The sequence below is a fragment of the Merops nubicus genome, unplaced genomic scaffold (genome assembly GCF_000691845.1).
Source record: "Merops nubicus isolate BGI_N331 unplaced genomic scaffold, ASM69184v1 scaffold2158, whole genome shotgun sequence".
In the NCBI taxonomy this organism is placed as follows: Eukaryota; Metazoa; Chordata; class Aves; order Coraciiformes; family Meropidae; genus Merops; species Merops nubicus.
This window is the reverse complement of record NW_008624916.1, coordinates 1-17069: the sequence shown is the minus strand read 5'-3', so window position 1 is coordinate 17069 and position 17069 is coordinate 1. Positions and strand designations below refer to the sequence as shown.

The 17069-nt window shown below is 40.1% G+C and overlaps 1 protein-coding gene across 1 annotated transcript; it reads left to right on the top strand.

Moving 5' to 3' along the window:
* Positions 1 to 1688: 1688 nt before the first annotated feature.
* LOC103777915 (chromosome unknown open reading frame, human C6orf58) lies at positions 1689 to 15220 on the top strand (the record flags this gene model as incomplete). The annotated part of the gene is made up of 5 exons (XM_008945479.1): positions 1689 to 2010; positions 6921 to 7007; positions 13295 to 13479; positions 14402 to 14532; positions 14982 to 15220. Coding segments are annotated over exons 1-5 (964 nt in total), but the record flags the coding sequence as incomplete, so codon positions are not given.
* Positions 15221 to 17069: the final 1849 nt, after the last annotated feature.

The following is a 17069-nucleotide window of genomic DNA, read 5'->3' as shown; positions in this document are numbered from 1 at the left end:
GTCTCATGCCCAAGCTAAAGCCTTTCAACATCCTTGCTTTACAGGTGAGCCTTATTGCCCAGTACCTTAATTAGAGCTTTATATCTACACATACACAACACAGCTCTTGGCATTTATCCTTAGGATTTTTTTAAACAGAACATCTACTTTCAAGAAAGAAGTACCTTTGAAAATATTTCAGGAATTATATAAATGTAGGTAAAAACCATACCCATTTTATTTAATTTTAAAGTATTTTCCTATGTCTAAAGCTAAACTTGTAATTTCCACTCCCTCTACAGTCAGTCAAGAGCAATACATCTCCCAGTGGTGTATTTTAAATGAGTTACATTCTGGACATGCCTGATTCTTTGCTCTGGCTATTGAGGGAATCTACATAGCTAGGTTAATGTTTAAATGTCTACAGTTAGGTTAGCTAAATCTCACCATAGAAACTTACTAAAAGAACAACTTGATTATTTGAAAACTCCCTGAAGCAGCATGATTAGGAAAAGTGTTCCCAGAGCTGTGCTAATCTCTGTTGAGCATCAGTTGGGTTGCAAAAGCCTTTGGTTTTCTGTCTCTGTAGTGGAGCCAAAAATAAAAAATGATCATCAAAAAATTATGCTATTTACTTCTCCTTATGAAAAAAATTTTAATTGAACTGATACATATCTTTCTAAATTTATTGTCAAAAGTTTGCAGCCAATTTTGACTTGCTCTCATCCAGGGTTTAAGGAACTTCAAGCGCACAAAGCTCAGCCAAAACTCACAGAAATACTTCAAAGAAAAAGGGCATTTGCAGTTTTTCTCATGCAGAACAAAGACTACAGAGATAAAAAATTATTTGTTTGTTTGATGAGTTCTTTTTTAACCATTGCTTATCTGAGAAATCGCAGCTGAAGATTATAAGGTCCTAAAAGTAGGTGAGGTGAAGGTAACTGCAGAGTTTCATTTTTGTTGGAGTCTAACTTCATCAGATAATGATTTTATCAGTGGAGGGTTGGCCTTTGTATTCTCTTTGGCATCTACAAGATTATGGAGTTTTAGCAAGAGACTTTAGGTCTTTATAATTACCAATTCCACACAAGACAAACACTAAAAATACAGCTAGCCAGGTGCTTCAAAGCCTGCAACCAGGATGATTTGGCTGCTTCCAACGCTTTTGTGACCTGAAGGCTGTAGGCAGTTGTTCCAAGGCCAAAAGACAAAGGTGCCAATGACAGCACCTGCCCTATATCACTTGTTCTTGGTCAGCACCTGCAACCCTTCTCAGAGCACCTCAGCCCTAACCTAACCTGTGCCTGTTTTGGGGTGAGCTCTGTGGTATTTTTGTCTCCTTACCTGAAGGAACTAGTGAGACAAAGTGACAGCTAGTAAGAGACACAGGGACAAAAAGTTGCATAACATGACTGTATTGTATCACCTCAGCCCTTTGGAAGGGTGCGCATATGATGTGAGAAGCATAAATCTGAACATTTTCTGCTCAAACTGATCCCTCTTAAACATCTGCTGCTGCTTCCCAGATCCCACGTGGGAGACTTAGCATTACTCACAGCTTGCTAATCTGGCAACACCACCTCAGGGTCACTGGAAAGGAAGAGGGAAGAAAGAAACCTCTGTGTGTGAGTCACCCTTTTTTTGCCCAGCCCTCACCTTTCATGATAAAAGCCCTGCAGCCACTAACACCTGGGTTAGAAATCTTCACAATGCAGCCCTACTTCAGCATATGTGCTCTTCTTATAGTGACTGTTACCGTGAGTCCAGCAACTGCTGCAGCATGGAGTGAAAATGATGCCACTGGAGAAGAGGTCTATCCCCCTCTGTGGGACCTTGCCCATGAAAACCTGCTAGATTTCCCAATAAAGGGCAACAAAATCATCATCAATGCTTGGAACTATGTAGAACGACTGGGAATGTATAAGGCCTTACTGAAATCTTCAGCCAAATATTTTGCCACATTTGGATCCCAAAATTCTGGCAATATTCTCTGGGGATTACCATTGCAGCATGGGTGGCAATTTCATACAGGTATGAGTTATATCCTTCAGATGCTGAAACAGCAGTGTTTACTAGATCTGCTCTGGGCCATCCTTTCCAAGATTTCTGCCTCACAAGCTTAGAATAGCTTGATGTAAATTTTGTGATGTAAATTTTAGCATACTGAGCTAAGCTGCCAATTTAATAGCAATTTAATAGCAATAGCTATTAAACTTCCTAAGAGGAAAAAGTGTTGCTATGCATAGAACAGGTCAGAACCCAAAAGATCTGTGATTTAAATGGGCAATACTTCAGTTAGCTGAAGATCTTTGAAAATATATTCCTAGTTGCTCTCATTTATAGTAGGTAGATTTCAAGGCCTCCACTCTGTAGTGCTGTTCTTAAGTTGTTAACTAAGAGTCTTTTTTTTTTGGTTGTTAATGTTGTGATCTACTGTTGATGGTTTGAGTTTCATGACTTAGTTAAAAGTCCACAGCTCCCTCTGAGAATGTTTCCACTTAGGAAAGTGATCCATTTAGGATCATTATTTTTTAAATGTGTTTTTTACAGAACTTAGTTCTGTTTGATTTCTTTGTTTTTAAAATTATGTCCAACTACTCATGGTTATTCTCTGGGGCAGTCATTCTTGTTTGCTTGTTGGCCATACTGGTGAAGTACACACAGAAACAACTCTGATAGGTCCCTTGAGGCTAAGGCTGCAATATCTTAAAGGGCTTTTTCAGATAATGCATTCTCCCACATGCTGCTTAACACACAGCTGGCAGTGAAGCTTTCCGTTCAAAGCCAGACTCGACTTGTCTTGTTCTGGCAACCAATACAGGTGGGAAGAAGGGAATAGGAGTCAGTAATGTTTTCAGAAACTGGTGCCTAATGGTAAACAGGCATAGCAGATGCATCTAGCTGCTTGTTGTTTTCTTTAATTGGTTATAATCTTTAGTTTTGTGAGGTGGGGATTTGGTTCAAGCTGTATGTTTGAAGGAAGCCAGAGGTGCTGCCACTGGTGGTGAAAGAAGGCTGCCAGCACATAGTCACACCTAAAGGAAAATTACCCAAGTCAAAATGAAAAAATGGAGGAAGAGTAAGCAAAATCTAAGCAGACAACTAGCTGGCTAACACACAGCAGCAGGAAGAACTTGGCTGGAGTTTAGGCAAGCTTTTTCCCCTTTTCCTTCTTTATGTATAGGAAAAAAAAAAAAAAAAAAAAAGGAAGGTGAAGGGGATGACTGGTGCAGCAGAAGACTTCAGCCAGTGTGTGTCAGATGCAAAGATGACTGGATGCAGAAGCCACACTTGAATGGTGACCTGCTGGAAAGAATCTAGTTACGTAGCATGGCCCAATCCACAAAGTAAAGATGTGCCTGGTTGTAATGACAGTTCCCAAATAGACATGAGGGACACAGTAGATGAGAGGAAGATTTGCACCTGGTTGCACAGACAGATAAATACTTATTCTCAGCTGCAAAAGAGTCAGAGGACTGGTCCTTAGACAAGGAGATGTACTTTTGAAGTTATATGATCATAAAGTTAAAAAAAGTAGTAGAAGGAGAAATGTCACATGTCTGGAAAGATTTACAGTGAAAAATGTGAGAAGCTAAAGGACAAATGGATAAGGGGGTGTCAAGGTTTAGAGTCAGGACTGCCCCTAGACCTGTAACAGATGCTCTGTGTTAACCCATTCCCCTTCCCCAAGGGGGAAGAGAAAGGGATTAAGGGAGAGAGACTTACAGATTAGAAAAGTGAAACAGCTTTAATGCTTCTGTTACTAATAATAGTAATAATAATTAAAAAATTAAATATATGCCAATATATAAAAAACAGTATCAAACCCAACCCCCCCCAATGGCAATAGGTCACCATCAGCCCCAATGCTGTGGAGCAGGCCCTGGGGAAAAGTCCCAGGCTGGATTCAGCCACAGAGGGCAGCTGGGTACAGGAGCTGGATTCTGGAACTCAGTTCATGAACATGTGGCTCAGGATCAAAGGCAGAATGGATGAAGTCCTCCTCAGATGCCAGCCACTGCAGGAGCAGCAAAAGCAAGCCAGAAGGTGGAAGGGAGGCAGAAGGGCTTGACCATGGTGATCCTTCAACTTTCATACTAAATATGAAAGATATGGGATGGAATACCCCATTGGTGAATTTAGGGTCACTTCTCTTGTCCAATCCTCCCTGCAGGTACAACTTTTACCTTCTGTCCCCTTCCATGTGATACACAAGATTTAGCAGTGACCTTGGTCTGCACACCAATCCTAGGTGGTAACTCTAAACACAGAGCATTATCACTGCTAGAAGCAGACACTCTCTACAAAAATATGCTGCTAGCTTCAGAAAGTGCAGTTAGAAGAGCTTTAACTGAAAAGTAAAATTACTAAACAGAATTAGTTTTGTTCTACTCCAAACCAGGAAAGAAAGATATCATTTTGCAGCATACAGTAATGAGGTTAGCCACTGGTTAAACCTAATTCAGATAGGAAGCTGGCTAGATTAATGAGGAATGAGTAGAGCATTTGTATTTCAACATAATAAGCTTGAGCAAACAAAAGAAAGATTTGAGTTCATGGTGGGTGCAAGACAGCAGATCCTTAAAAATACTACTAAAATTGTTGAATTAACAATTATGTCTGATCATGAAAGTTATGTTCCTAGGAAAATATTTTTATAGACACGGTCCTATACAAACCAAAAAAATGCAAATGAAGTTGTTAAGAATGGTACAAAGATTTGCAGTAACTACTCATGGACTTTAAATGAAATCGATAATCTGCCTAAATCTACAGTAGAGACAGTGATGTTGAGACAGCATGGCTGACAGGAATGAGATTGTGGAAATAGAAATTGTCATTTGGGAGACAGAGCTAAACTGAGAATCCTGCCTTCACAGACTGAGGAAACTGGATAATTTCTACCCCCACTTGGAAGAATTTACATAAAGAAGTACAAATCAAGGACCAAGAACCTAAAGAAAGATTCAGGTAGTGTTAGATGTCCAAAGAGTAAGAAAGGTTGCACCTATATTTAAGAAGGAAAAATGGGATAAGGACAAAAAACCCTCTCTCTTACATCAGCAGCAGGTGAGACATTAGAATATGTATAGAAGAAAGTATTTGAAGACATGAAGGTAAATATAAAAAGGGATAAAACACAGTTTGTGAATCCAAGATAGATTGTGTCAGACTAACTTGATATCTTCTTTTATAATATAAACGACATTTTACCAAAATCCAGAAATGTGTTTCCTCCCTTTGTAAAATCAAAGCATTACATGAAAGCTTTTAATGATGCTTTACAAAACAATGAAAAAGGGAATTGCAAATCTAGCAAAGGAAAATCTGAAGCAGAATTTAGTAGCTAGTGTTACTAAGGGAAGTTTACAGCTAAATGGAGGATATGTTCAGAGTTCTTCAATTACAATTCTTGAAAACAACTGCATTTAGCTTTTCAATTAACAATCTTGACACAAAAAATAGCAAATCTTGCTGATGAGATTGCAAATAGTTGCTAATGACATACAGCTGGGAGGCACTGTCAATACAGAGAGAGACATAGATAATTTGGGTAGACCCAAAGACTGAAATAACAATCATGTTAGACACAAGGAATAGTGGGGACCAGAGAATGAAACTGGAATGTAGACCTGGAAGTGGGACTAGTGCTTGCAGCTTTGAGAAATTTATACACGTTTTAGAATTATCACCAGTGCTGCCGAAGACTATTCACTTTTTCAAAACACCTAGGCTAACACCTTTGGTAAATCCCATGTACAATTCTGCAACATTTTGTTGTCTTTCTTCTTTTCCTTTATCTTTCTGTTTGTCCTCTTGGTACACCAGTAAGCTACTGCTGCCTATTTCTGACATTCTGTGTGGAAGTGGAAGCTTAAAAAAATATGCCTGTATACATAAAAAAAAAACCAAACACTTCTCACTTAAAAAAATATCCTGTTGAACTGCATTCCATGGCAAATTTATTCTCAGTGCTCTGCTACTGAAAGATAGAGGCTTGAGCAGCTAACAGGCCCCAAAGTACAAGCTCTGTCCAGTCAGCTAGAGAGGATAAATAACTAGGATAATGCATATGGCTCATGATCATCTCTTCTTCAGAAGTATCAGAAAATCTGGTTTGTTTTTCACAACTAAATCCCATTACGTTCTTTAACTGACAGAAATGGCACTGTCATTATTCAGCTGGTTCTTCAGGGCAGAGTTCTGGAAGAGCTCAAGTTATTGGATCTGACTATGGTAGTGAGTCCTGACTCACCACATGACTAATTACAACATAGTATATATTATGCTTTCAGGAATTAGGCTGCTTCTACATGTCACATGCTTAAAGTAAAATATGTCTTACATGCTGTTACAAGTAATTATGAAATGTCTTGCATGTTTGCTACAGTATAGATGCCTGAAAAACCTGCTAATCAGGTACATCAATATTTGCATGCTTAGCTTCACAGTAAGACCATGTTGGTATGCATCATTAAACTGAAAGGGATTCTGTATCACAAAACCTAATTAGGTGAGACAATTGCTAGCACATTTAATTTGTGCTATTCTGCTCATTAATCAGCTCTCCTACACTAGCAGCTCTGCATCTATTGAAAAATGATGCATCAGCTATGCATGTGTTTGTAAGTATATTTATACTTCTATCTCCATAAAAACTATCACTCTGATATCCTACTTTCAGATAGTTCCATAAGCTCCCAGAATACATTTACAGTAAGGAATAAATTGAACTGTAAAATGCAATCAAATTATTATGCACTTCATGAGGTATTGACTGAGAAATTCAACTACTCTAGGAAATAGTTTATGAAGCAAAGCAACAGTAATTGCTCTGCTTCTCTGAGCAAAACTCTGCATGCTTTAGTCCTTTGTTTTTACCTTGGTGGGATTTCTTGTATGAAGAATATTTATTTGGTGTATTATTTCTTTTCATTCAGGAAGATTGGCAGATCCTTCCCATGTGACTTCCTGTGGCTATAAAGATGGAGACCTTCTATGCATATCTGTAAGAAGCTGGTGGTCTTGTAAGTATATACTATTATACTGCTCTTTAAAATATGATTAGTATCCTAGAAGGCAATTTAGAATCTTTCTTCCTGTTAGAGTTCTACATTACAAGATAATTTCAGTGCTACATAATTCTCTTTCAAAAACTTGCAGCAAAACACCTAAGTGTTGGTGAGCAAATATAAGTTAATTGACAGCTTATTTGAGGAAGGAAAAAAATACACATTTGTAGCCTTAAGAATGTTTACAGCATAAAAATAAGTGGCAAACACCATGACATATGTCTATATTTGTAGACATTAGAATAATTAGAAATTAGTTTTCAACTCATCCAGAGCAGGTTTGTTCATCTTAGACACTAGTACTTCAAACTAAAAGTGTGAGAATGTCAAGCAAGAATCATTGTGGTTCTTTCTTCTCCATCTGTATTACTCTTTTGCTGACTGCATACCCCAATAGGAAGGACACCATCATCAACAGGAAGCACAAGAGCCAGAAATTTCCCTCCCTTTCTGAAGTATACAGGAAGAATATGAAATGGCCAACAACCAGAGAAATAAAGCAATCAGTGGATTCACTCAGTGTATGACAAAGCAAAGAAAAGAGGGAACCAAGTAAGAAGCCAGGTCTTTAGCCCAATTCCAATTATACAATAATTGTTAAGAAACAGCATCATTACATACATGACCCTCTTTCTGTCCTGGTAGTGGTGGTGTCCCATGATCACTGGGAGCTCTGCTTGTAACAGAGAGTCAGGAAGCTCTTCCACCAACAGGAAACCCTCCATAGCACACTCACTGTAAGCAAAGCCGGCCTTTATACTGTTAACTTTAGAGGCAGAACACCTGGTGTTAATTTCCTAATTGGTTTTCACCCAAGGTTGACCAGGCCTTGAGAGAAAACCAAGACGGTCTTTCCTGCCTGGTTATGGACATCATCTGTATGTCAAACTTGATTCAGGACTAGGGATTTTGACCTCAGCACTTCAAATACAAATCTGACAGGACTTTTCTGCCTTCAGCTACACCTTGACAACTTCACTGTTGTCAGTAGGCTACAGAGAATGAAATAAAAGGAGACTGTGCCCATCAATATGCAAAAAACTTCACAACTGAAGAGAACCTACAGGAAGGCTAGAGGGACTTTTCACAAGAGTGTACAGAGACAGGACAAGGAGAAATGGGTTTAGACTGAAGGAGAGAAGGGTTAGACTGGATCTTAGGAAGAAGTTCTTCAGTACAAGGGTGGCGAGACTCTAGAATAGTTTGCCCAGAGAGGTTGTGGATGCCCCCTCCTGTAGGTGTTCAAGGCCAGGTTGGATGAGACGTTGAGCAACCTAGTCTAGTTAAGAGGTGTCCCTGCCCATGGCAGGGAGGCTGGATTAGATGATCTCTAGGGTCCCTCCAAATCTAAGCCATTCTATGATTCTATGATTATCTTCATAATATCTTCACTGACATTTATCCAGCAGGCTTTCAAGTACTTAGCTAAAGCTTAGTTTATACTTTGACCTGATGCACATGAGCTGTGAAGCAAATTCTGTTCACTTTAATATGGGCTTTGGAGTTCTGGTAGGTTAAAATTCTTGTAAAATTTTTTCATTATTCCAGTAAGTAGCAAGAAACTGAAGATAGTGACAGACAGAGAGAGAAGGGTAAAGACCTGAACTTCCAGTGTCAATTCCCGTGACGTTTTCTGTGCTTCCCTCAATATCTCTAAAAATACACATCCAGATAATTCAGTCTTCCCAAAAATCAAAACATCAAAAATTCATGGACACTTTTGATAATTTACGCCATTCATATGTTGCTCTGTTGAACTGGAGAGATCAAGTTAATACATGGTTTCTCTTAGCCTGAGAGACACATAGATTTCATTTGTAAAAATGTTTATCATAGGTGTACCAGGAGAATGGGTCTGTCCATTACACCTAAGCAAATGTACATCGCAGGTAAAAGTGTCATCTCAGTGTTAGTGGTATGAAATTTGGAACCATGTTCCCACTAGGTAGTACAGAGAAAAGGCCAACTGAAAACTCTACTGAAGGACCAGCTGTGAGCATTATATCATTCTTGGTAGATGTGGCACTCCTGCGAGACTTAAGGATAGATCCACTACCAGGATCATGGAAGAACTAGTACGGGGCAAGACAGGATACTGTAATCAGTTTTTTTACAAAGAGAGGAAAAACCAGTTATCCACTTCTAGATAAGAGCTTTGCAGAAAGGGAGAGGAAAATATCTGGAGTGCCACAAGTAACTCAAGGATGTCTATTTCTTGTTGCACAAGGAAGCCCAATGAACAACACTTGTAGCATCAGTAGAAAAAGCAAGAATACCACAATGCTCTCTGCCTCATGTGCATGAACACATGCAGCCTATTTCCTTCTAGCATTTTTTACAGCCAGCATCTATATGAAAGCAGACTCCTCAAACAACAACGCACACCTAGATTTCCAGAGTTCATCTTACAAGGCAATTTTTTTCAGAGCCCATGAAAAAATATAAACAACCGTTCAATTTTCTCATTTGGTTAACCAAAAATATTTTATTAATTTGCCTACAGAAATTGAATAACACATCCCAACCAGTCCAAACAGTCCACAAAAAAATGTTTTTATTTCCATTTTTCAAAAGTTAAGTGAACACATTATTTAAAAAAAAATCTTTCTTCCCTGATCTGAGTCAAAGTCCATATTTTTAGAGACTCATTTTTTTTCTGAAAATAGATCTCCAACTCTTTTAGAAAATTTATCTTCTATTTTTAAATAATGGAACCAACACAGTTAGGGGAAAAAAGACAAGACCAACCTATAGATCATAATCCCTACTTATAGTTGAAGGCAATAAAATGATGCAAATTAATTTAATTTTTTTAAGGATGTAAAAGGCCTTGTAAATCCTCCATTTTAAATATTCTTGTAATGGTTTGAAAACAAACCAGTGAGAGACTCCAAGTCAGAAATACAATTTAATGAGAAAAAAAAAAATAAAAGCAATAATACAAAGGAAAACCACAAACAGAGTCAGAATACAACCTGACACTCTGTAGTTAGGGTGGTGGTAGCAGTCCAGATGAAACAGTGGTCTCGTAGAAAAGATCTGGTAGCTCTTGTCCTCTGGAAATCCAGTGGGTAAGGCCCCCTGTGCTGTCCTGAACCCCAGTTTATATCCAGGTGGGAGCACTTGGCTCCTCCCCCTGGGTGGAGCATCTCACAATGGGTTGATATCAGTCTATGAGTCATGCAGTGGGTCCTTGATGGTCCATTAAACAGAAATAGCTCCTGGGGGGAGTTCTGTATGAGTCATGGGGCGAGGCATGGATGGGCCCATTAACAGGGAGGACTCCTCCTGCTGGGTGGGAAGGGGTTAACATCTCCCCTGACCTTGAACCTCTTTCCTTATCTGTTATAGCCTGGGGTGTGAGGTCTGTCCTGGGCAGCTGCTACCCATGATTTTCTTAACAGCCCATGAGCACTGACATAGAGAGTATAGAATACACAGTTTTGGTTCTACCCACATAAGGATAAACTGGTCCCAGCCCCTGTAACCATGACAATTCTTTCCCTTCCTATGGAAGGGAAAGCCTCACATTCTCTTTCCTGTAGCACATTTTCCCTCTGTCGCTCCTGTCTCTTACTCCCTCAGCTTCCCTGTTGTCCTTTCACAAGTTTCCCTTTTCAGCAGACCTGCTGGTGGGCTCAGCAAACAGCTCTGTCCCTTCCGTGCCACACGAGGGCTTTGCTGTAGAGGCCAATGGAGCTTTTGGCTGTGAGCCAGCAATTAAATGTATATATCTTCAAATTAACAAAGGCATATGCATAGACTACATTTAAAATATATATTTAGAGTAAATCCAAAGCTCACTGTGATATTCACCCCAACTGCAGTTTTCCATCTGTGTGAGTGGCTAGCATTAGATGCTCTGTGGGAAGGCATGCCAAGCAGTAACAAATAGCAAGGATCATTGCAGAGCCTTGTGCATGCAGGGGACCTTCCTGGAATAGAAACTACCATCTTCACTTTCTCAGTATTTGCATTATGCTTTTTGTTTACTTATCAACACTACACGGTTGCTTGATACCAATTTTGTTGCCTCCAGAGAGCATACAGACTCAGCCTTGATTTACCCTTTTACAGAAGGAATGTGCAAAACGTCTTTCAGACTGCATAGAAATGTCTCTTACTGTTCTGAGGATGTAAGCAGTTTTGGCTGGCCTTCGGGGAAGGCCTCTCTGGCATGAGTAGACATATAAAGCCAGGAATGAGCTTAAACCAGAAACTCACATTTAACAGACCTCTAGGTGTGAGACACTCACTGCTTAAGAACTTCAGCCCTTTTTTCTTAGAGTATTATACAGTATAATCCTTTCCTGCATTGTTTTCTGCCCTCTGAATCACCCAAGCAGGTACAATTATGTAATATATTGAAGCCCACTTGAAAGAATGTAAGCACTCTCTGATGTGAAATCCAGGCTTCAACACTTCTTCTGAAAACAGTGAACAAGAAGCAAGATCCAGCTTAGGAATGACACTCAGTGTGACACTGTCTTCTCATCACTTGAGTCTTTTCCTTTGCTCTTCTGACTGGCCATAGATTTCCTCCTGAATTTCCAGCCAGGCCACATACAGGAGGTGGAACAATGGTTTCCCTTGAGTAGGATTTGGTAGGTGGTCAGGTTTCAATGACTGTGGTCCTTACTGCTGGGACTGTGTACAAAATACCTAGGCTGTCTGTGCCCCTGAGAACAAGCGTGAGCATACAGCTTCTCAGCACAATGCCTCAGGCGTACACAGCCAAAAGGAAGAAGAGCTGGTCTTCAGGCTTTTCTTCACTGAAAGTTATTGAGCTTTATTTCTACAAAGAGGACACACTTAAGAGGAGAATCTAAAATCTTCCTTTCAAATAAGTAATATCAAATATCCCTAAGAGCACACCCTCTGAGATGTGATCTGGCACAGGGTTTCCTACATGTGGGATCTGACTGATCCAAATTATGGATCACACCAAACACCTAAAATAAACTAAACACACAAGATGAGATAATTTCCAAGCAGTTTGCAGTGACCAAAATCTTTTTTAAAGGGGAAAAAACTTATTTTCTATTATTATTATCATCGTCATCATCTGGGCAGGCTGAATTGATAGACTGAGGTCAACTGCATGCGGTTCACCGAGGCCAAGTGCCGGGTCCTGCACTTGGGTCACAACAGCCCCAGGCAACACTACAGGCTTGGGAAGGAGTGGCTGGAAAGCTGCCTGACAGAAAAGGACCTCGGGGTACTGGTGGACAGCTGGCTGAACATGGGCCAGCAGTGTGCCCAGGTGGCCAAGAAGGCCAATGGCATCCTGGCCTGTATCAAAAAGAGTGTGACCAGCAGGATTGGGGAAGTGCTTGTATACTGTTTTCAGTTTTAGGCACCACAGTATAAGAAGGACATTGAGGTGCTGGGGCAGGTCCAGAGAAGGGCAACAAAACTGGTGAAGGATCTGGGAACATGTCTTCTGAGGAGTGGCTGAGGGAACTGGGGTTGTTCAGTCTGGAGGAGAGGAGACTGAGAGGTGACCTCATTGCTCTTTTCAACTACCCGAAAGGAGGTTGTAGTGAGGTGAGTGTTGGTCTCTTCTCCCAGGTGAGAGAGGTGGTGAGACAAGAGGAAACGGACTCAAGTTGCCCCAGGGCAGGTTTAGATTGGATGGTCAGAAAAATTTCTTTACTGCAAGAGTGGTGAGGCATTGGACCAGGCTGCCCAGGGAGACAGTGAAGTCACCATCCCTGGAGATGTTAAAAAAATGTGTAGACATGGACCTTCAGGACCTGGCTTAGTGGTCATGGTAGTGTTAGGTGATGGTTGGACTTGATGATCTTAGAGGTCTTTTCCAACCTTAATGATTCTATGATTCTAAGAGCGTTTTTAATACAAACAATACTCATGGAGTATCTCTTAGTCTTTCTGTATTCAGTTTGCAACTAGTATTTGAGAGACTTTTGATGTCCTGTTTGTGACAACCTACAAAGATCTTTTTTCAGTTGTTTACCCTTCCCTGTGATGTATAACAAGCACACTGTCAGCTCATGCAAGGCTATTACATGACAATATATAAATGAATATTACAAACCATCTAAGAAAATACAGATGTCATCACTGGTGCATTTCAGTCCATATTTCCAACCACTGAACACGATTGTATCAGTGGCCATCTGAAATGGTTGCATGTGGTATGGGAGAGTGTTTGTTGTTCTGTGTGGGAATTTTTCATTTGCTTGTGGTTAACACCTCCTCCGTTTAAATCATCGTTACAGGTATGAACTACTACCTGGCTGTCATACCCTTTCTGGGGGCAGTGGAGGCTGGTCTCTTTGGGCAGCTGCAGTATGAGATAGAAATATTGACACCAGAGGCGCAAAGAGATGATTTCTGTTATAGTGTTGTTGACTGCCGGTCTCGCATTCCCAAGCTCATGGATGAATGGAAGGCCTATTTTGAAGTAAATAATTATACTTTTTTTTATGTATATTTATATATATGGTTTGTAGGAAATGATATCGGAATATTACCTTTAAAAACTATTTTTACTTTTTATTTCTAAGATGCAGAGAACTTGGTTTGCTTTCAGTAACAATTTGATATAAAAGTAACAAGCAGAAAAGATGAAAAGCATAGCATAAAGTGAGTGAGAGAAGGTCAGGATTTTTACAGGTTATGGATTTTTTACTTCCTTTAAGATAATTATTTTGGAGTGTGTCCCAACAGACTTGTTAACAGTTATATTTGTATTTTTCCCATACTGCTTATGTTAGCAATGCAAAATAAGCATTCAAGATAGAACATTACCCTTAAGAAAAGGCCTTGCATTTGTTTTATAGTGTTCATTTATTTTTTTTAACATCTAAAAACTGAAAATGCTAAAGCTTCATTCAGAAGGACACTTATTTATATGAGTAGATATTCTCTCCTCTGCATTCAGCTGTTCTCTAATCCCAAAGATTACAACATTTCTTCCTATATCAGTAACTATTTTTATAAATAAAATTCTGTATTCAACATTTTTGTTGGTAGTCAATTAATTGATACTGATCAGAAAATTTAAACCATAAGTCCTTCTTGGCAACTGTGTGCAAAAGCAGAGGTTTTAGGAGCAAGACTGGATTTGTTTTCTTAAGATTATTTTTCCTAAGCAGTATGTTTCAGAAGTTATTATAAAAGTTCTAATCATCAGCTAGCCATTATGATAACTGTTAAGGATAATTTTCTTAAAAGAAATTTCAAAAGAAATTTCCCTTAGCTTGCAAACTTACTATTTTGTAAGGTATGAGCATAAATCTAAAAAAAAAATAAAAAAAAATTAAAAAAAAATTGGATTTAAACTTTCTACCTCTTTCTCTGCCTTTTTTTTCTCCCTGTTGCAGTATCTGTTATCTACAGAACATGAAGCTGGGAGCCCTGCAACGTTCTCCTTCAAACTGGATGATGCGCTCCACCTCATGTGGAATGCACATGTCAGCTCCATTGCTTGTGCGCTGCCCAAGTTCCAGGACAGGTACAGGGATGACAGAGGTGGCCAAGGGGAACCTTCCCACCTGCATGCCCCCTCGGAAGGAAAGTAACCCAAAAAAGTCCACAAGAGCTTTCTTACATTGGGCCTCTTCTCTTTAGGCTCTTCCTTCATCTTTCTCAGAGCATGGGATGACCAGTGAGAGATGGCTGCCCAGGCTGTGATGGGTGGGCAGGCTGTGGGCTTAAAAGAAGACACTGATTCCTTTCTGGGAGCCAGGGCTTGAAGGAGGAGTACCTGTGATTAGTCTGGACCAAGGCAGGGATGTCAGGAGAAATTTGGTATAAATTACTGAAGGAGGCTTTAAATCACCATGGCACTGAGACCACTCAGGATTTTATACTGAATAAACCACATTTGGGATAAATGATTGACTAGAGTGTCCTGCAGGGGATTTCAATTATCTGTTACACTTTTATTTTTATCTCTTTCAGCTTAAAATATTTTTCTGACCCAGAAGCAAATTTTAGTGAAGACTGGGCTAATGGTGTTGATTTCATTGCGGCCACACACTTCTCTACAGATCTACTGACCACAAATACCTTCCAGGCTTCCCTGCCCCAGAGGATGCTTATTGAAGGGGATGTCCCCCCATCCATTAGTGACTTCAGTCCACAGCAAAACAGAGTCCTGCTTTCACTGAGAGCTCTTCACAGAGCAAATCAACTGACAGGTACGAGCCTGACCTACAGATGTCTGTAGTCCATAGATGTTTAACATCTTGTTCTCTCTTTCTATACCTTTCTCCATATGAACACAGTGATTTTTGATATAAAATGGTATAAACACTTCCTAAAGAGACTAAAACGGTACAGCTAAAAAGATAACCAGAAGTAAAGAACACACCAGAGAGCAAATGCAGCGATGGGATATCACTGACTCTATGCAGTAAGGATTTCATGTGAGACAAATACATTGTTAGCTGGAGCAGATGATCTTACTTTTATTTTCCTCCAGTTTTCACAGGTAATTTAAACCCACAGATTCTAGTTTGTGTTTCACCGGTTAAATCTGAAACAATTAATGCTGTAAATAAAGTTTTAGCTCAGTTGAAGTAATTAAAAAAATGAGCAAATGATCATGAACAACGGTTTGTGTGTCCACAAGTGTCCTGGTTTTGGTTTTGTCTCAGTCTTTAGCTTAACAGAGAATATCATTTGTCCCAGCAGTACTGTATCCTTAGACAATGCTGCCTTCATCACGTTCACTAAAATAAGTTGTGCATCACCATCCAGCGGTGAGACACGAAATTACACTCTTCTGAAGCTTCAGTTCATATGTACGTATGGCTGGATATTTTTGTTTGTCCTCTATGAAGAAAGTTATTTTGAATCTTTAAAAGAAAATACGATATAAAAAATGCACTGAAAAACTAGTATCCAGACATATGGCATTTGTTTTGTGATCCTCTTCTTCTGTTCATACATTCCAGTGAAAATTCTCTCACTTCTTGCATTTGTAGCTGAAAAAAAGACATGTAATGAAGGTATTCAGTGTTTCAAAAGAGCATCCTCACATCACAGAGTGCTTCCCTCACACCTTCCACATAGCATTATTCCTCAAAGTCCAAATAAGGTTCTTAACAGCTCTGTCCCATGCCTGGTAGTCTATGACACAGCTCAGGGTTTCTTGACCCCTCCAGGAGGGGAGGGAGGCACAATAAGGAAAAGCATGACCAGTAGCACAGCAAGCAAGGACCAGAGAGAGCACTGCCAGGGTGGCAGAGAAGCTGAGGGCAGTACTGCAGGGAGAGAAGAAAAAAAAGCATGGATGTTAAACACGGTAGAGAGAAGGAAAGAGAGGGATGAAAAAGTTTCAGGCCGAGCCCTCTTAGAACTAAAACTAGCATAGGAAGTAACTTCTTCAAATGTATCAGTAGTAAAAGGACCAATAGGGGAAGTGTGGGCCCGCTGCCGAATGAGGTGGCAGCCCTGATCACTGAGGATGCAGAGGAGGCAGAGCTGCTGAATGCCTTCTTCACTTCAGTCTTTAATCCTGAGGCCAGCCCTTGTGAACTCCAGACCCTAGGTGCGAGAGAGAAAGCCTGGAGGAAGGAAGACTCTCTGCTAGTCAATGGAGGCTGGGTTAGTGGTCAGTTAAGGAAACTGAATACGCGTAAGTCCATGGGCCCTGATGAGATGCACCCAAGAGTATTGAGAGAACTGGCTGATGTTGTCACTCTACCACTCTCTATCATTTTCACTAGATGATGGCAAATGGGAGAGGTGCCTGAGGACTGAAGGAAAGCCAATGTCTCTCCAGTCTTCAAAAAGGGCAAGAAGGAAGATCTAGGCAACTACAGACCAGTTAGCCTCACCTCCATCCAAGGAAAAATGATGGAGCGGCTCATTCTGTGTGTCATCTCTAAGCACATGGATGAGAAGAAGGTTATCAGGACTAGTCAGCATGGATTTACCAAGGGGAAATCATGCTTGACTACTCTGATAGCATTCTACAGTGTGGTGACTGAATGGGTAGGGATGCAGGGAGACCGGCTGATGTTGTCTACCTTGACCTTAGCA